The sequence below is a fragment of the Heloderma suspectum genome, chromosome 7 (genome assembly GCF_057233095.1).
Source record: "Heloderma suspectum isolate Gila_16-S chromosome 7, 16-S_ref, whole genome shotgun sequence".
Classification (NCBI taxonomy): domain Eukaryota; kingdom Metazoa; phylum Chordata; class Lepidosauria; order Squamata; family Helodermatidae; genus Heloderma; species Heloderma suspectum.
The window spans coordinates 3,228,647-3,247,419 of record NC_139464.1 but is presented as its reverse complement, the minus strand read 5'-3'; the positions used below and the strand labels follow the sequence as shown (position 1 = coordinate 3,247,419).

The 18,773-nt window shown below is 60.1% G+C and overlaps 1 protein-coding gene across 1 annotated transcript; it reads left to right on the top strand.

Moving 5' to 3' along the window:
- Positions 1–2: 2 nt before the first annotated feature.
- LMF2 (lipase maturation factor 2) lies at positions 3–17,712 on the top strand. Its single transcript, XM_084808859.1, has 14 exons — positions 3–147; positions 4,542–4,795; positions 6,653–6,681; positions 7,081–7,277; positions 8,903–9,081; positions 10,044–10,182; positions 11,455–11,589; positions 12,312–12,417; positions 12,664–12,760; positions 13,897–14,079; positions 14,854–15,022; positions 15,517–15,628; positions 15,943–16,051; positions 16,408–17,712. Exons 1-14 carry the CDS (start codon positions 42–44, stop codon positions 16,771–16,773), a joined length of 2,181 nt encoding a protein of 726 aa, XP_084664985.1. The 5' UTR covers positions 3–41; the 3' UTR covers positions 16,774–17,712.
- Positions 17,713–18,773: the final 1,061 nt, after the last annotated feature.

Sequence of the window (18,773 nt, the reverse complement as noted above, 5' to 3'; positions counted from 1 at the left end):
GCGACTCGGGGCGAGGGACAGGGACGGAGCCGCCGCGCGCCATGGGCCCGGGGGCCGAGCCGCCGCGCCTGCCCCGGCAGCTCTTCCTGCGGGGCCTGGCCGCCGCCCACGTCGCCGCCTTCGCCTCCCTCTACGTCCAGCTGCCCGGTGAGGAGGCGCCGCGGCCTGGCGGGCGGGCGGGCGGCGGAGCGGGGCGCGCCCTCGCCTGCGCGCGCGGGGAGCGGCCGCCCAGGCTTCGCCCCGGCGCGGGCCCGCGGGCGCGGCATGGCCCGGGGCGTCTGGCGCGCTGCCGAGCGGACCCGAGCGCGCTGTGCCGCTGGCTGCGCCTGACGGAGCCTCTCTGGTCCCGAGCCGCGGACACCGGGGGCAGCAAATCTCGGCGGCTCCCGCCCGCTGGGGAGCCGAGAGCCGGGCGGCCGGGGCTGCTGGCGAGGCCCCCGCGAGCGCGCGGCCTCCCCGCGGCCCCGCCAGAGCGCCCCGCTCAGCCGGCGCTTGAGCGGGGCCGCCCCCCCCCCGCGCGGAAGCACCCCGCCTGGCTCGCCGGCAGTGCTGGAACGCGATGCTGGGGCGCGCGCCCGGAGCCGGGCGCAAACTCGCCCCGAAGGCTGGCGGCCCCCCTCTTCCGCTCGCCTCCCAAGCGCTGAGCCGGCGGATCGGAAGCTCCCGGGGCCGCAGCCGGAGCCGCCGGGCCCGGGCCGGGGGGCGCAGCGCCCGTGCAGCGCAAGCGCCCTCGTGTGCGGGGTGCCGCTCCTGCAAGCGCGCCCCGTGTTGTGGCTGCTGGAAGCTGGGGCTGTGGGCTCAAGTGCGCCAGCACGGGCCGCGGGGGGCGGCTGTGCCTGCTTGAGCCAGGCGATTGCTGGCCGCCCTTCTCCCTTGGGCAGCTGCTTGCGATTTCTGGGCCGACGGCTCGCTCCGGTTGTGGGAGCATGTGGGGAAACCGTGGAGCGAGTGCCCTCCCCGCCGCACGCTTCAGACGTTAAGGGCACGGGCCTGGACAGAAAAGGACCTCCAGTGCCTGGCCTTCCCCAGCCGGCGTGTCCCCCTGGGGAAGGCCGGGGGGTGTGGGACTGTTCCACCGTTGAAGTGCGCATAGGAGAGCAGCCTGGCTCTTCCAGCAGGCCTCTGCGCTACTTGCGCCACCTGGGAGGTGGGCCGTGTGGCGAGGCAGTGCTTGGAGCGCCGCCCGTGAGCATCTTGCAAGGGCCAGCTGCTGACAAGGGGGACGTTTTCTCAAAGCGCCTTTTCAGCGTGGCAAGGACAGCCTGGGCGCGAACGAGGCCTGAGAGGAGGGTGCAGCTTCTTGGCCGAAAGCAGCCTCCTCCAGCCTGCGCCCGCCAGGTGTTTGGAGCTATAGCTCCCATGATCCCTGACCATGGGCCAGGGTGGCTGGGGATGGCGGGAGTTGCAGTGCAAACACCTGAAGGGCACCAGGCCGCCTACTCCTGAACTACGGCAGGCGTTTGGTGTTGTGGTCTGTTAACACCTTGCTGTCCTTGCAGTCCAGGGTTGGTGGGAGGTCATCTCCCCTCCTTCACTGTGAGATGAGGTGGGGGTGCCTGAACCATGGCAGTAACTGGGTTTAGCATAGGAGGTTGGGAAGAGCAGCGTTGGGGCAAGAGACGCAGAGCAGGCGTGTCTGCCAGGGAACAACGCACACTGTCAGCCTTGTGGCGCAGTTGCCCCGTGTGTTCTGGCAACTGAAGGGCCGTCCAGCATGCCTGTCTTCAAAGCCCAGCTGAGTCCTTCACCCAATAGGGCAGGGGTAGACAACTTGGGGACCTACTGATGTTTTGGTTCGCAACTCCCATCAGCCCCAGTCAGCATGGCCAGTGGCTAGGGATTATGGGGGTTGTAATCCCAAAACATCTGGAGGGTACCGGGTTGCCTACCGCTGCAGTAGGGCAAGGGTGCATGTGTCTGTCTCACACAGCTGTCCATGTGTAAAACAGAGCATAAGGTTCAAGTGTGCATATAACATTAATTAGCGGAGGAGTAAAGTTTCTCTGGCACCCATGGCCCTTTTCCATTAAGCAGCCTGCCCGTTCCATACAGTCTAAACAGCCTTCCCAGAACTGGTGCTCTCCCAGGGTGTTTGACTACCACTCCCACCATCCTCAGCCTGCATGGCCATCCAACACATTGGGAGAGCACCAGATTGGGGGAGACTGTGGTCGCATGAGGCCCGCTGTTTTAGGCCAGCCCCCTGTCCCGGGACTGGATATCCTGTCAGCCTGTCTCTCCCTCACCGCCCGCCCGGCTCCCAGTCCACGTGGCACTTAGCATGGCTGCAGCAGTGCAGCCTGGGCGCATGGTGTTAGGGGGCTGTGTATGGTGATAGGGGGCTGTGTGTCTACGAATGCAGCTTGCAGTCCCGCTGCCCTCCCTTCCTTGCTCAGCACTCTCGGGGTTGCTGCCACCTTGGGCGTGGGATTCCTGCGCTGCTCCCCTGCCTTCCTTCCCTTGGCCTCAGTCCTGCCTGCAGCTTCTGCTGGGCTCTAGGAGGAGAGTTTCCACCCTCTGCTCCTGGTTTCCCTTCCCATTTCTGTTTCCTGGCAGCTCCGGCATCCGGGAGCCCCGCCAAGCACGCCCCTTTCGCCCCTGTCCCGGTGCCAAGTGCAGCTTTTAATCTCTTCAGCTCAAGGCTGTGCTGAAAAGCAAAGCGTGACTTCCAGGCCTCTGTCTGGCCTCTTGCTGACCAAGGTTCCCCTTGCCGTCCCATGCCGTTCTTTACTCCGCCCTGCCCTGCAACTATCTTAAGGGCAGTTCCGCCTCAGGCAAGCGGGGAGGGTTCCTTGACATCCCAGTAAGATCCCCCCCGCTGTGGGCCTGGAGGAGGTGACCCCCAGGACGGCGTGACAATATCCCAGCTATTTCAAAGCAGTGGCGCTCAGCTGGAAAGTTAAAGCAGGTGGTGCCACCACTTTCTAAGCCCAACACAAAGGGGTTGCTGGTGGAAGGCGTGGGGAGGGGGGTCTTCCCCCTGTCTGCTGCATTTCAGCTGTCTGCCCACACAGCTCTCTGTGTGCTCCTTGTCCCGCTCCTCCCTTGCTGTGCTCCACTGAATTCAACAGTAGTCAGCAGCATTGTAGAGTGATCCCATTCAGGGTGCCAGCCAGCCAGACATGCCTTTTTCAAGATGCTGTTCCATTTCTCCCCCTCCCCCCCCCACCAACAGCAACCAGCATTCCATGTGCCCAGACCTCACTGGGATGTTTTTGGCTTCACCCCACCTGAGTTTTTTTCTTGAGAATATGTTTGTGCTTCTTGCGCGGAGAGGGTGCTGTTTTGCCTACGTGAGGATCCTTGCTAAAATCATGATGTGTCGATATGACTATAATGTGATGTGATGCGTCGATATGACTATAATGACGTATAGTGCTTTGTCTGGTGTGGGGGACTCAGCCGGGGCAACTTTTGGCCCTCTACATGTTGCTGGGCTACAACTCCCATCAGCCAGCTTAGCCCACGATGGGGGAGGATGGGAGCTGTAGGCCAAAACATCTGGAGGGCTACCAGTTGGCCGCCCCTGTCCTGGCGTAGCGTAAGCGAGGAGGCAGTTCCCCTGCTGAGAGGGGCTTGCAGTCCTAATGGCGCTGGGCAGCGCGTCCTCCTTGGGCGTCCTTTCAGCGGGGAGCGAGGGTTCCGTGTGAGGCCTGGGGGGGCCTCACGGCAGAGGTGCGTCCCAGTGAAGGGTCTGACAGTGGGAAGGGCCGTGATGCCAGGCAAATCAGTCTTCCCCCTCCTGGTGCCCTCCATGCCGGCCGCGGATGATGGGAGCGCGATCCATGTCTTCTTGTACCCTTAAAACCAGCTTGTGAGGCGGCCTGCTGTGAACCCCCCCCTCCAATTTTCCAGATGATGGGGGAACATTGAGAGAGGGTGGTGGGGCTCGTCCCAACCCCTGTAATCTCAGCTGGAGGGAAGAGGGCCCCCCACCCGCCCCGCTCCTTCCTCCAGGCCCCTTGCTGAGCCCTGGCCCGCCTCTTCTGTTGCGTGTGGCCCTTCGGCTGCACCTGTTCCCTGGCTCCCTTGGCTTGCTCATGAGGAGGCCTTGCTCTGGGACAAGGGAATCCACTTGGGCTGGTATCATGGGGGCACTTCGCTCTCTTCCCCTCCCGCTTGCCAGTCAGCGGGGAGCTGGCCGGGCTGCAGCCCCTTCCCGTCCAGCCAACCCCCAGCTTCTCCATTCCTGCCTCTGGGGCCGCCCTGTGAAGCCCCTGTTCACTGGCCATCCCAACGGATTCATCAGGTGCTACCTGGGGGGGGACATGTTGCAGCAGAGCAGCCTTCCCCAACCTGCTGCCCCCCAGATGAGTTGGACCACACCTCCCAGGTGGGAGTTGTAGTCCCCGAACACACCTGGAGGGTGCCAGGCTGGAGTGGAGGAGCTGCTGGCGGGAGGAGAGTGAGTTCCCTGCCAAGTCGTCCAACGCACCCTTCGGACGTGTTGGCCGACGACACGTTGGAATCCAGGCCACGTGGGTTCCTGCTGGCTGCCCTCACCTCCTTCCTTCCCCAACCCCTCTGCCTCCCTGCTCCAGGCCTGTACGGGAAGGATGGCATCCTGCCCGCCCGGAGGATGCTCCGCGTCACTGGCAAAGGCTTCTGGGAGCATCTGCAGGAGTCGCCCACTCTGCTGTGGCTCTGCCCCCACCTGGGCCTCGACACGGAGCAAGGCATGGAGCTGCTCTGCCTGCTGGGGGCGCTGCTCTCCTTTGGGGCCCTGCTCCTGGAGCCCCTGCGTGACAGCCTTGTCTTCCTGCTGCTCTGCGTCTTCTACCTCTCGCTTTACCAGGTACGCGGCTGAGGGGGAGGGGCGAGCGGCATGTGCCCTTGGCGGGGCGGCAGCGGCCCTTGAGCCCATGCCTGGCAGTGAATGCGTCGGAGGCGGGGTCTGCCGCTTGGCCCATCGCGGAGGGACGAGCTGGGCTCAGCAGCTGGGCAGGCAAGATCGGGGCATTAAAGGTCAAGTGGCTACGCTGGCACAGCCCCAAAGATGAGCCGGGCTCAGCGAAGCGGCTTTGGAGCTCTTCCCCTTGCAGGATGTGCCGCCCGACGTGACATAGAGCAACCAGCCCTGGAGGGCACCTAATTGGGGGAGGCTGCCTTAGGGGGAGGCTGCCGTAGAGGACCTGCTGGTCCCCGTCGAGTCCCTTGGGCATCGCAGGCTTCCATGGGCCTGCTCTGGCTGCTTCCCCCGTCGGAGGCGCCCCGTGCGCAAGTGCCCCTCCCCCTGTGGGGCCAGCCCCTTTCTGGCCTTCGGAAAAGGATTTTCGCCCCGTGAAGAAGAGAAAATCCACCATTTTTTGTTTGTGTTTCAGGCCCACTCCTGTGAGTTGTTGGAGTAGAAAGCAACCTAATTCTTGGGCTGGGGGAGGTAATCGGGGGTGGCCAGCAGAGTTTACGTTGCTTAGAAAGAGATGTATCAGAGAGGGCGGTAGGGTGGGTGCAGCATAGGCCCTGAATAGGGAATGTTGGGTGAGGGGTCTGGATTTGGGTTTTATTCAAGGCACCCAGTGTTCTGGATACCAACAGAAGTAGCATCCACACCCCCGCTTTGGCATTCACTTTTTTTTTTGCAAATCGTGGCCAGCATTCACTGTTCCACAGAAAGCTGCATTTCCTCACGGTCAGAGAAAACCACAAGGAAAGGGGGCTTTCCTTGCTCTTAACCCACCTTGGAATGACACTTGAGCCTCCGTCGGGCTCTCTCCTTCACTCCCTCTTGCCTTTTAAGGCCGGGATAGAGAGAGAAGAGGGAGCTCAGCCCGGCCTTCTGGGGTTCCGGCTGCTAGACAAACCTCTGACCTGGATCTCGGGGGAGGCGCGGCTCTCCACTTCCTCAGCCAGGCTTCCAGCAGGGTCCCAGCCTCTTAGGTCCCAACTCTGTTGCACCCTATTGATCCCCTCCCTGCAAAGCCAAATGTCAGTTAATGAGAGAACCTCCGGCAGGGAGCAGCCAGAGAACTCTTTTAGCTACCAGCACCCTTTGGCTCGGCCTGTGATCTCTTTTGCAGAGCCGTGGGCTGCTTAGCCAAGGTGTGGACCTCAAGCACATTCTCCAGTCACAGGGGTACATGAGAATGTGGATGAGATATTCTTTCACTTGCTGTTCTGTCAGCGTATTGCGGCATGGTTCCCTCCAGATGCGTGTGGGGGGCTTCCTCTGGGGAAGAGGCCAGGCCTTCCACCCCGCTCCTCCTTCCAGGCCATTGTCCTGCTGTGAGTTGATGGCTGTGTGCAGGCACTGGAACGGTGCTGACCTGATCCCTTGGGCTTGGAGCGCAGCCGGCACAAAGGAGCTGGCTTCAGCCCCAGGGAGCTGTGGCTGGCCCTCCTCCTTGGCTTCCTCCTGCACCGGGGCAGTAAGTCTGGCAACCGGTTGGTGGATGACACAACTCTGCAGGTAGGTTGAAAGTGGAAAGTTGGGGAAATCGTGTGGTGCATCAGTAGAAGCAAATCTGCACAACTCTGAGGACAGAGACAGATGATGCACCTGCCCCCATGCCTGTGTGAGCATGTGACTCGCCCCTCTTCCACCTCTTTTTTTTTGGAAACCCCTCTTGGACGGCATCTTCACTGCAGAGAGCCAAAGGCCCTTGCCAGAGGAAGAAAAAGTCCTGAAGTGTGTTCTCTCCCTCTCTCGCTACAGGTCGGGCAGGTGTTCCTGTATTTCCAGTGGTAAGTAGCCCTCTGAAAGGTCACATCCTGCACACGGCTTGGCTTCCTCGTCATGCTGCAGATGAAGGGCTGTAAGAATGGCAGTTCCCAGAAGGGCTGTGTGTGTTTCAGAGCTGCTGTGCTCCATGTTTCATTCAGTGGAAGCTGCTTTCGGGTCGTCAGGGAAATAGGGCAGGCCTCCATATAGGCCCAGAGAGGGGCGGAGGAATGAGCGGGAGCCTCTGGGTCCCATCTGGCCCCGGGTTGTTTTCCCATGGCCAGCGCAGTTCAGGGCAGAGTCTGTCTGACTGGGGCAGGGCAGGCCCAGGGGCAGCAACAGGATTGGTGAGCCTTGGTGTGCAGAGGGGCAGGTCTCCAAGCAGGGGCTCCTGTCGGTGTGACCCCATCTTCTCCCCCCAGGGACAGCCTGCTGCTGGAGACAGGCTTCTTGGCGGTGCTAGTGGCACCCCTGCACCTACTGAAGTGGCGCTCCACCGCCTGGCGGCCACACGACAGCACAACATTCTGGCTGGTGCGCTGGCTGCTCTTCCGCCTCATGTTCGCCTCGGGGGTGGTGAAGCTGACAAGCCGCTGCCCCACCTGGTGGGGGCTCACAGGTGAGTGGGGGTGAGGGGGTGCTGAACCCGGGGTAGGTGCCACGTCGGTAGCTGCAGAAGTGGCCGCAGGAGAGAGAAGCGAGGCTTGAAGCCCACACGCTGTGCTCCCCAGCAAGGCCTGAGCGTTGGCCAGCAAAAGGCAGATCGGTTGGGAGAGGTGGTGGAACCGAACGGAATGCGCAGTGGCCTGGCTGTGAGACGCGTCCAGGGGCCTGACTTTAAAAAATAATCCAGGAGTCTAGAGGACGAGGCATCTCCAGTGGGAGAAAGTGGACAGGAAGCCATGGCTGCACTTAGGAGCACAATGAGCTGTAAGTTGGCAAAGAACAGCAGGAGGGAACCTGAGGCACGGGAAGCCATTTCTTTATTTGAAGAGCCCGAACACAGATTCTGCGGCTACTTAGGCAAAACCCCAGGCTGGGAGATGGATTTCCAGTTTGTGGGCATCTGTGTTGCTTCTGGCTCTAAAAACTACTTGCGTGTGTTTGATTCCCTCCACGAAGTGGTCCCCAGTGAGGGTCCAAACAGGTTGTGGGAAGTGGTGAGCTTCAGGATATGGAAACACGGTTTTCAATGCCACCGTTTTCAAGCTATTTCAAGGCTTGGCAAAAACCTGCCTGTCATCGTGTGTGAGGGAGGAGAGTCACGGTGGTTTGTGTGCTGCCCATCTTCAAGACCGATTAGGCACACCTGGGATTGCGTCAGACGACTTTGGCTCCATCTTCAAAATGTGGCCAGAGTTATGGGGAAGCCAGAACACAAGTAAGCCGTTGAGCTCAACACAATACCTGGATCGTGGTCAAAGGTATCCATTAAGAACCACCGGCAGGAGGCTGGCTGGTCCGACTAAGACTTGGAAGCGGGATCCAAACTCACCACTCTCTGCTGAAGGAAGAGACCCACCCAGTGTGGCTGGCAGCATCCCCTTGCTGTTAGCAGCATGCGTTGCATGAGTGTCCGTGTTTTCGACATGATTGCCAGACATCTCTGGTCACTCAGCTGTCTGATCTGCACTGCAAAGCTCTTAAGTTTGTTCCTGGGTGTAGGCGGTGATTTATGAGCTGGCTGTTCTCTCCAAAACTTGGGAAATAAGGAGAACTGGTTGCTAAAAGATGACCGTTGCATGCATGAGCTAAGTGGAGGCTTAAGGCAACGGCTGTTTGGGTGCCCATCTGGCAGTTTACTCCCTCTAATAGCAAACTCAGTGCCCCCGTGCCAACAGAAATGGAGCCAAGACAGGGCTACTGAGGAACAGGAGGGAGGTGTCGGCATGCTTGGGGGAGCTCCTGGGTTTTCAGAAATACATGTTAAAAGCACCCCCCCCCCAAAAAAGAGGATTCCCCCGAGAAACAGCCCAGTGTGGCCTGAGTATGCACATTGGATGCCACGAGCCACAGAATGCTGAGTGCTAGCTGGAAAAGAGGAAATTGGAGGAGGGGCTGTGAATGGGCTTGAACCCCTAACGCCTTCAAGTGTCCCAGAGGAAGGCACCGCTGGCTGGAATCCGGAAGGGGTGAGGATATAGTGCAACATTTTGTTGTAGATCTCCCACGTTGTAGCTTAACCCAGCCTAGATCCTGTTCTGCTGTGCCACTTTCCCACCCCTTCTCTCTCTCTCTTTCCAGCTTTAACCTACCACTATGAAACCCAGTGCATTCCCACGCCCGCCGCATGGTTTGCCCACCAGCTTCCTGTCTGGTTCCAGAAATTCAGCGTGGTGGCCACCTACGTGATTGAGATTGCCATCCCGCCACTCTTCTTTGCCCCAGTGCGCCGCCTCCGCCTGTTTGCCTTCTACAGCCAGGTATTCCAGGGCACCTGCAGAGCTGCTGCGATTCTCTTGCAGAGGAGTCCAAAGCAAGTTACCAGACAACGAGGAACGGGACCTGTCTTCCTGCTCCTGATGTGTCACTGAACCTCCAGCCAGTGTCCAACGTTTTGGAGGAGGAGGAGCAAGAAGTTGGATTATAGATATGGGGAAATGTCACTTCGCTGCTAACGGGGTAAAATGTGGACCATGACCAGCCTGTGTGGCACCTGTTCCTTAGCCGTGGAACCATAGCTCCGTGGCAGAATGCAGGCTTTGCATTTGGAAGGTCTTTGGCTCCACATCCAGCAAAAAGCGTCTTCTCTTCTGGCAGCAATCCCTGCTTCTTTTTTTAAAAAAATACTATTTTTTTAAACATTCTGACAAAACACAAACATTACATAGGAAATCCAGTTTGTCCATGACATGATGGTCCCCAATTTCTCTTTCCAAGAATCCTTCCTTCCTTCCTCCTTTTAACCACTTTGTATATCTTTCCCTGCCAGCTTCTTTCTCTCCCTTTCTCTCTCACCAAGCAGTCTTCCTCCCTTCCTCCCTCTTTTCACCTAATATGTTAGCCTACCTACCTCCTATCCCCACTCTCTTTTCAACAATCCTTCCTTCCTTTTTTTAAAAAAAATATTTTATTTTTGCTTGCTAAGAACAAAAACAATACCAAAAAAACCCTAACGGTCAGAGCAGACACATCTGGGATAGGTAAATCTAGGTTTTGGCTCAGTGTAATGCAGCCACATTGTACATCTATTCAGCCACTGTAAGGTCACTTGGATTTGATCCTGTAGAAATCTGGTTCGGCGGGGGGGTCAGCCTGGTGATCTCCAGATGTGTTTGACTGCAGTTCCCATCATTCCCAACACATCTGCAAGGCGCCAGGTTGGGGAAGGCTTGTGTGTGTTTAAAATACAGAATATTTTAATTAAAAGCTAAAATTGTTCCAGGTCATCTTGCAAGTACTGATCATGATCACAGGCAACTACAACTTCTTCAACCTGCTCACCATCGTCTTGAGCTTCTCCCTGCTTGATGAGGAGCATGTGGGGCTGTGGCTGGGCCAAGGCCGGAGGAAAGCTGTGGGCGGTGAGTGCCTGTAGCACCTCCCTCCCCCCGATTTCCCCCGTGGAACAAGGTTCTTTGACTTCCAGGGATCAACTGTGATGGGGAGGGTTGCTGTACAACTGGATGGATGGGGCCCAAAGTGTCGGTTCAAGTACAGGCCCCATGGAGGGATATCTTGTGCCACCTGCGTCTCCGATCACCTCCTCAGGCTGCTTGTTCTAGGGCTGAATGGCTGCTGGAATTGGGAAGGTTTGCCTGCTATTTAGCCTGCACCTGCCACCTAGCTGCTTTTCAGCTGACTTTCCTCTGTTCACTGCCACCCACCTCTTTGTCTGAGACTTTCAAGTGTGTGAAAACTGCCAGCATACTCTCAGGCGTAGTGCAGTATTGCCAAATGCAGTTGCAGCATGGAAGATTCCGTCTCTGTACCCAAGCTGATGACTGTCGGGAGATGCTAGACAGTCTCTCAATGGCGTGTCTTGTGAGAGGAGGGGACAAAGGAACCTAAAGATCACTTTGGCACAGAACCTGGACTCTGATGCAGCTAGGAGACCCTAGAGCAAATCCTTAGCAGTGGCCCTGCTTTTATCTACCACCATCTCCCATGGCTGGCTGGGGGATGCTGGGAGCGGTAGTCCAGCACGTCTGGGGCATCAGGGAAGGGTGTCCTTAGTTTACTGCAAATGGGCTGTAGTCAAGAACATAAGAGCCCTAATGCTGGGTCAGACCAAGGGTCCATCTTGGCCAGCATCCTGTTCACACAGTGGCCAGCCAGCTGTCAGCCAGGAACCCACAAGCAGGGCATGAGCGCAACAGCACCCGGCCGCCCATGTTCCCCAGCAACTGGTGTACACAGGCACGCTGCCTCTGATGCTGGAGGTAGCACATAACCATCAGAACTAGTAGCCATCGATAGCCTTCTCCTCCAGGTATTTATATAACCCCCTTTTAAAGTCATCCAAGTTGGTGGCCATCACTACCTCTTCTGGAAGTGAATTCCAGAGCTTAACTTTGTGCTGTGTGAAGAAGCCCTTTTCTCTGTCCTGAATCTCCCACCAGTCAGCTTCATGGGTTCTAGTATTATGAGAGAGGGAGAGAAATGTTGCGTGCGGGACTGCATCGCGCTAGATTTGCTAGCTGGCTGTTGCTGAAATACCTTGCATGGGTCATGGTTGTGGATTTCAGTGATCCTCAGAACTCGTCATTCGGTGACCCAGTCAATGGTGTGTTGGGTGGGGTAAATCCTTGCCACTGCATGCTCTCATATCAGTTAACATGATTTTTGCTCTGCAGCCTGGCCCCCAAAGTTGGTGTCTGTCCTGTCTCTGCTGGCTGAACTGGGCACCTACAGCTTCCTGGTCTACGGGTCCACCCGTTACTTTGGGCTGGAGATCAACTGGGAGAAGAAGCTACTTGAATCCAAGACAGGTATGACCGTGGCGGGAGAAGTGAGCAGCAGGGGGTGCCATTGCTCCATTTGCTGTAGCAAATGGGGGCGGTCTCGGACTCCTCTTTCCCCATGCAAAGTATGTGGGGCGGTCTTCCCCGACCTTCTGCCCTCCGGATGTGTTGGACTACAACTCCCATAATCTCACAGTAAGCAGAGTTGTAGTCCAACGCATCTGAGGGGCTTCAGGTTGGAGACGGCTGCTGTAGGGCTTTCATCATAGACACCAGGCCCCAGTGCCTCAACTTCGTGTCCATAGAGAGTCGTAGTGAATAGGGGCTCTGGGTTTAAAGGCTGTCCGTGCCTTCCCAGCCCTTCTCTCTCTCTCTCTGTCGGGGTTTTCTGTTTGGCCTGGACATGCAGTGACTCATAGCTGACCCCCACCCCACCCTCGTCAGCTCTGCTTCAACTCCTGCCCCAGAGGTGGGCTGTATAGACCTGCCTCCTCCCACCCAAGCCCCAAGCTCTGTGTGCTGCCGTGCAAAGGAGGGCTCCCGGATCTCTAGCTGCAGAGGAGGCAAGGCACATGCAGGAATCTCTAGGAGGGGCCGGCAGCTCCGCCAGACACGCAGCTCTGTTTTTTAGCAGGCTGCTTGTTGGAATTTGGGGAGCTGGGTGGGGACATGTTGAGCCACCTTTGTTCCTATACCACACACACACACCCGGGGTATGTCTGCACACTTCTTTGACGGTCTCTCTCCAGCATTCACCTACCACGAGTTCATGCAGTGGCTGAAGATGGTGACTCTCCCGCTGGTGGGGCTTGGACTTCTCTCCCTGGTTTGGGAGATCCTTCAGGCAGGATACAGGTGAGTGAACAGGCAGCAGCCTCACAGGTGTGTGCACGGGCGTGAGAAAGCCCAGGCAGGGCTATCGATAGTGCTTAACAGGGAAGGCAGTTTCCTTGCCCTTCTGTAAAAGGAGCGCTTCTCCCTGGAGAGGCTGTTGTCCTTGTGAGGGCTGTGCGCAGCCCTGCATCGGCCCCTCTTTTTTGTTTTGCGGGGGGGGGTCATCCCCCCAGTGTCTGCCTGATGCCTTCTTCCCTTTCTTGCTAGAACCGCCTGTGTCCGGGGCTTTCTCTGGAAACTCTGGGGGACCATCCAGTGGGCTGTCTTTGCCACTGCGGCCTTGGGAATGTTTACTATCAGCCTGGTGAGTAACGGCAGGGGTGGGGCATTGTCTTTTGTGCAGGCCCTGAAGCTTGCTGAACATGCACTCCAAGAGTATGGGTCTGTTGAACAATAGCAGCGCAGGGGAGACGGAGCCTGGCAGGCCTGGCCAGGAAGCGGGGTAGGGGTGTGGAGGGCCCTGAAGCCACGGCCCAGCAAGCTGTGTGCTCCAGGGGAGAACATACTTTTCATTTCAACATGTATGTCCTGCCCTTCTATACCTGAGTACGTTCAAGGCAGCGTACACAGGTTTAAAAAAAATACAAAAACAAGGTAAGCTAAACCACAAGCATAAAAATAACATCAGCCATCAAACACCACCGCAAATAGCAACAAAAACACATTACTTCTGGAGGCCCGTCTCCTCTCTTGGCCTCAGGCTGAGCAGGGACCTCACGCAGGTTCTCACACGGGAGCAGACTGGTGCTGAGTTGCTGCTTCCTCATGAAGTTTGCATATGCAGAATCAGACCCTTGGCCCGGTGCTCCCTCCTCCTCCTCCTCCTCCTCCTCCTCCTCCTCCTCCTCCTCCTCCTCCTCCTCCTCCTCCTCCTCCTCTACTCTGACTGGCTGTGGCTCTCCGTGGCTGCCTCCCCCCCCCCCCAAGTCTTGCTATCTGAGATGCTTCTGATGCAGCTTTCCTTGACCAGTTGCTTGGGACTTCAACTCCCATCAGCCCCAGCCAGGATGCCCAGTGGCATGGAATCCTGGGAATTGTAGTCCAACATTGAGTGATGCTGCAGTCCTGCTGAGGGTGAATTTGCCTTCGCCAGCCATGCTGGCCAGAGTTCTGGGGGGCGCCAGGCTGGGGAAGGCCGTTTTCGTGGGAGCTGCCAGGGACGAAGCCGGGCCTCCTGCCTGCGGGGCGGGCAGCGCGCTGGGCTTGGAGCCCTCTGCCAGTCTGCTCTGGGGGAAGCGTGCTCTGTGGGAGCCAGGGGCCCCCCCAGCCCAGCAGGGAGTTTCCCGGGAGCCCCCCCCTGCGGATGTCTTGGCTGATGAGCTGCGTCTGCACAAGGCCACCATCTGGGCGGCACGCTGGGCTTGGCCGGCCGGGGCGCCGCAGCTGCTGTCCGGGAGACGCTGACGGTCCAGAGGCCCCCCTGCTGCTCTCTCCCCCCAGGTCCCCTTCACATACATTGAGCATGAGGCCAATGGGAAGCTCTGGCCAGGCGTCCACCAGCTGTTCGGGGCCGTGGAGCGGTTCCAGGTGGCCAACTCCTACGGGCTCTTCCGGCGGATGACGGGAGTTGGCGGGCGGCCAGAGGTGGTGGTGGAAGGCAGCTTTGACAAGAAGACCTGGACGGTACTTACCCCGGGAGGGAGGCGTTGGGCCCATCCTGTGCACGGCAGCGGCGGCTTGCTGGCCTGCTAGGCAGCCCCTGGGGGGCGCCAGGTGCTGTACAGAATCTGAGAGGGGAGTGACGCTTGCGCTGAAGCCGGATGGAGGAGCCGGCCGGGGTGGCCGGCTGGGGTTGAGTTGTGCGTTGCTTGCGTGAGGTGACGCAGGCAGGGAGCAGGGCGAGTGCACGGAGCTGGCGTGGCATTGCTGAGGACTGGGGCCCGCTCAGGCAGCCACCTCGGGGAGGAGCATGGTGCCCAGTGCCCTTTTTGATCCCCCAGGGATCCCCCCTCCCCAGGCCTTGTGTGCTGCTTCCTTGTCACGCTCGCCGTCCCTTTGCCACGGTCTCCTGGGTGGCTTCTGCCATTCAGCTGACTTGGGAGAAGAGGCGGAAGGGGAGGGAGCCGCAGTAGCGGGGAGGGGTGATGTTCAGCCGCAGGGAGCAGAAGGCTTATGGGGGGAAGCAGTTGGGGGTCCAGCGAGGCAGACGGGGGGGGGGGGGAGCAGCAGCGATGGGAGAAAGCGGTCCTGAGCTTGCCAGGTGCTGTAGGAAGAGCGTGCAGGACTCTGTGGCTGTGCAGAGGCGGGGGGGCGGTGCCTGTGCGTGTGGCAGCGCCCGCCCTGGCCTCCTCCTGTGTGGCAGCGGGGAAGGTCCCTGCCCCTTTCACTCTCCATTTCCTGTGATGCCTGAGCGCCTGGAGCCAGTCCTGGCGTGACCCTCACTCTGCCTCCACACAGGAGATCGAGTTCATGCACAAGCCGGGCAACGTCAGCGCCGCGCCCCCGCTCGTGGCCCCTCACCAGCCGCGGCTGGACTGGCAGATGTGGTTCGCCGCCCTGGGCCACCACAGCCACAGCCCCTGGTTCACCAGCTTCGTCCACCGTCTTCTGCAGGGCAAGAAGGGAGGTGAGTGGGCTGCGGCGGAGGAGAGGAGCGGGGCAGTGCCAGCTGCCGCCTTGGCTGCTGTTTGGAGCAGCAAAGGGGCCTCCTGGCGTTGTGGCACGTGGGGGTTGAGGTGGGAGGTCTCCGATGCGCCTCGTGCCTCCCTCAGCCTCTCTGGGAAGAGGCCAAAGGCCTGGTGGCTCTCCAGTTCTCAGGGAAGGTATTGGGCGTAAAAGAGATGGCTCCATCCCAAGTTGCAGGCAGCCTGGTGGCCCAGCGCCTGGGAAGGCCGGGGGTGGGAGGAGCGCGTGCTGCATGCGCACATGGCCTCTCGTCTGTTGCCCTGGGTGCAGCCAGGCAGGATTCTCCCTTGGAGTCGGGGCAGAAGCCCTTGTGCCTCCCCCATCGCTGGGGGCCGCACAGACCGCGTGGCCCGGCTCTGCCGCAGGGCACACGCCTGTGTCCTCGTCCCCCGCTTGGCTCCCCTGCAGCATGCTGAATCTCCCCCATCCTTGCAGTGATCCACCTCGTACAGGCCGATGACTCCAGGTACCCGTTTGCGTCTAAGCCCCCCACCTACATCCGGGCCCAGCTGTACCGGTACTGGTTCACAGTGGCCAGCGAGGACGGGTGAGTGAGGCGGCAAGAGGTGCCTGAGGGCGAGGGCATGTGGGGGCAACAACCCCTCCCGGCCGGTGCCTGGGCACAGCCCCTCTGCAGACTCGCCTGGGCCGGCTCCGGGGCTGTGCTGCGCCGCTCTGCTCCTCCTGTCTGCTAGACCCCGCCGCCCCCCCCAGTGGAGCTCGAGGCAGCGAGCAGCAAGAATCCCGGCGCCCTCTCTCTGGGTGCCCTCTGTGGGGGGAGTGCCCCGCCCCAGGGTGGGTCGGGGCAGCGGCTGTGGGCCAGGAACGCGCCCAGCTGAACGGCTCCCTCTCTCCCTGCAGCTCCCTTCCTCGGCGGTGGTGGAGGCGGCAGTGGAAGGAGGAGTTCTACCCCGTGGTCTTCCTGGGCGACCCCACCTTGGACGCCCTCTTAGCTCAGCATGGGCTGAAGGTGAGTGGGGGCCGGGGGGGCACAGAGGCCTGGGGTGAGTGGCCCATGCAGGGGGGAGATGAGCCGCGAACGGGGGGGCGGGTTGCGAGGGCCTCATGGGGACAGGTGTGTGGGAGGGGAGCGAGGGGGTGCGCGCTGAGCAGGCCCTCCTTCGAGGACAAGTCGGCCAGGGCAGAAGTCTGGCTTCGCCTTGGCCTCCCTTAGCACCAGTCTGTCCAGCCTTGTTCCGTTCCTGGGCAGGATTGGGAAGGCAGAAGGGGGAGTGGGGGCCCTCTTTTCCTCATGGGGGAAAGGACTCCTTCGCCCCCGGCACAAGCGATGTCTCTCCTCATAGCCCCTCTCCCTCCGCTTCCTAGGACAAGCCCTCCCCAAAGCGGCCTCTGGACTCCCTCCTGCCCACAGTGCTGCAGCGAGTGCGGGAGTTCCTCTCTCCGCACGCCGGCCCTGCCGTGATATGGTCCCTCTACCTCACCGCCGCCGCCATCTGCCTCCTGAGGGCGGGGGGCGCTTGGCTCCTGGGGGGCAGTGCCCCAAGCGGCGGGAAGCACAAGGGCGCCAAGCGGGCAGAGCCGGCGGCGGACCCCAGGGGTGGAGGGGACTCCGCTGGCAGTGCGAAGAACGGGCAGGTGAGGCGGAAGGAGGGGGCGGCAGGGGAGAAGGCCCCCCGCAGCTTGGCCGAGCCCCCTGCGGAAGGGCTCCGGAGCCTCAAGAAGAAGAAGTAGCCGCCTCTGCTGGAGCTGCGCCCCCTCCCCTCTCCCAGGCACGGACTGATGTCGAAGCCCTTGCCAGGGCCTCAGTGGGCGACGACCCCCAGCGCGGCGCCTGGAATATCTGCGGGGGGGGGGGGGGGCTTCCAGTCTGTCTCAGGATCTCCTCGCTCCCCCCCCCCTTTCCTGGCTTCACACGAACTGGCTGTGGGTCTGTAGGAGTGGGGCCTGTCTGACTCCCCACCTTTGAATGCCCCCCGTTGCATCCTGTGGAGTGCTTGTTCCCCTCCTCCTCCTCCTCCTCCTGCTGAGGTCAAGGATCGAGCTGCTGTGTCCCGCCAGCCAGCTGGCCTGCCCCCCATCCTTCCACGGTGCTGCGTTGGGATGGGGCTGCGCAGCATCTCTGGCCAACGCAGCAGCCCCCGACGGCGCTTGCCTGGAGCCAAGTGGCTGGGGTGGCCATAGGGCTTCATCCAGACAGCGCTTGTCCCTGGCCTTGGGAGTGTGCTCTTGCTGCTTCTGAGCCCTGCTATGTCCGAACAGGAGACCTGCTTGACCTCACTGCTTTCCCCAGCCTGCTGAGAGCCACCGCAAGGTGTGAGAGCCTGGTGGTGCTGGGGGGCGAGGGAGTGACCCGAGGAAAAGGGGCGGCCTTTTCTGTGGGCGCTGTTGTCGCTCCCCCTTACGTGCTGCAGCCCTGACCCCTGCAAGCCTTCAGTGGCCCCCTCCTGCCCCCACCAGCCCGCTTGCTGTTGCCTTGACCTCTGTTGTGCCTCAGTGCCCAAGAAGCGGGCGCTGGCAGCCGGGGGAATCCATTGCACCCCGTGCTGTGTCTAGCCAGGGACCCGAGCAGTGACCTCGTTGGACCTGTGGGCTCTGCCGCAAGCCCCTTGGGGGAGCAGAGCTGCGCCAGAGAGCTATCTCTACTTTTCTAAATAAAGCCTTTACATTCCAGCTGTGTGCGCGCGTGTGTGTGGGATGGGAAACGGACATTTGCAGAGGGCAGACGCGAGCAGGAAACGAATGTGGGGCAGGTGGCGTCTGCCACGGGACTCAAGCAGTGTTCCGGTTCATCCGCTTGTACCTTTGGGTGCAGGTGCTGTGCTAGGACTTGCACACCTACACTGCAGAGCCAGTGCCTGCGTAGCGTGTGCACAGGCGCACAGTGTTGGTGGCAGGGCAGTGAATGCTGTGCTGGGGAGGCCGGTGAGCACAACAGGAGCGCTCTTGCTTGAGAGCAGCGGTCCTCAGACTCTGCCGTGGGCCCTGCAGCTCACAGACACCCAGAAACATTTTCCCCCATGGGGCAGGACAGCATAACGCCTGGAGGGGCAGGTTGAACCCGCTCCTCCCTGCAGCACTTGGCAACAATCGCTCGCTGCTGAAGTTGCTCCTGGGGTTGGGGGGAAGCAGCGTCTTTCCCACGGCAAGTGGGATCATTCTCCTTGCAGGGGCCACCGACCTGGGGAGGGTGGAGTCCTCCCTACGTGGCAAAGCCCTGATCTCTCCCGGTGCTGCTTAAAAACACCTGCAGCGCATTCCTGCGTTGGCTAGTTTAGCCTCCAGAAGGGAGCATGAGGGACCCTGGTCTGACCCTCTTGGGTGCCAGTGTGGGATCAGCTTCCTCACCCACAGGTCCTTGTGCACTCAGTGGTGAAGCACTGTGGCATGGTGCTTTCTAACCTGTAAAGTGCTTTACAGTCCCCCTTTACACCGTGGGAAACATTCTCTTTCACGCCATGGGGGACAGGCGGGGAGAGCGAGCGTCTTGTTTTTACTAGCGGGGGAGGGGGGGAGGTTTGGATTGTCAAATCAGGCACCTTGCAGTAAGTAAGCTATTGGGGTTGGTGCACAGGTTTCTCCAGGTGTGATTGGACAGCAGAGAAGGTGTATCATGCACTCCAGAGGGCTTCTGTCAGATACCTGGAGATGTTGGTTTCCCCTCTGTGGCCCCAGGACCCCCTTCTTTTAGTATCCTGCAGACTGAATTGGGGAAACTGCCAGGGGCGGGGTCC

Bases quoted from the DNA above. Each gene is read 5' to 3' on its own strand.
- LMF2 (XM_084808859.1), top strand. From the start codon at position 42: ATGGGCCCGGGGGCCGAGCCGCCGCGCCTGCCCCGGCAGCTCTTCCTG. The intron at 11,590-12,311 runs GTATGACCGTGG...GTCTCTCTCCAG, and splicing joins GCTACTTGAATCCAAGACAG to CATTCACCTACCACGAGTTC. The intron at 14,080-14,853 runs GTACTTACCCCG...GCCTCCACACAG, and splicing joins TTGACAAGAAGACCTGGACG to GAGATCGAGTTCATGCACAA.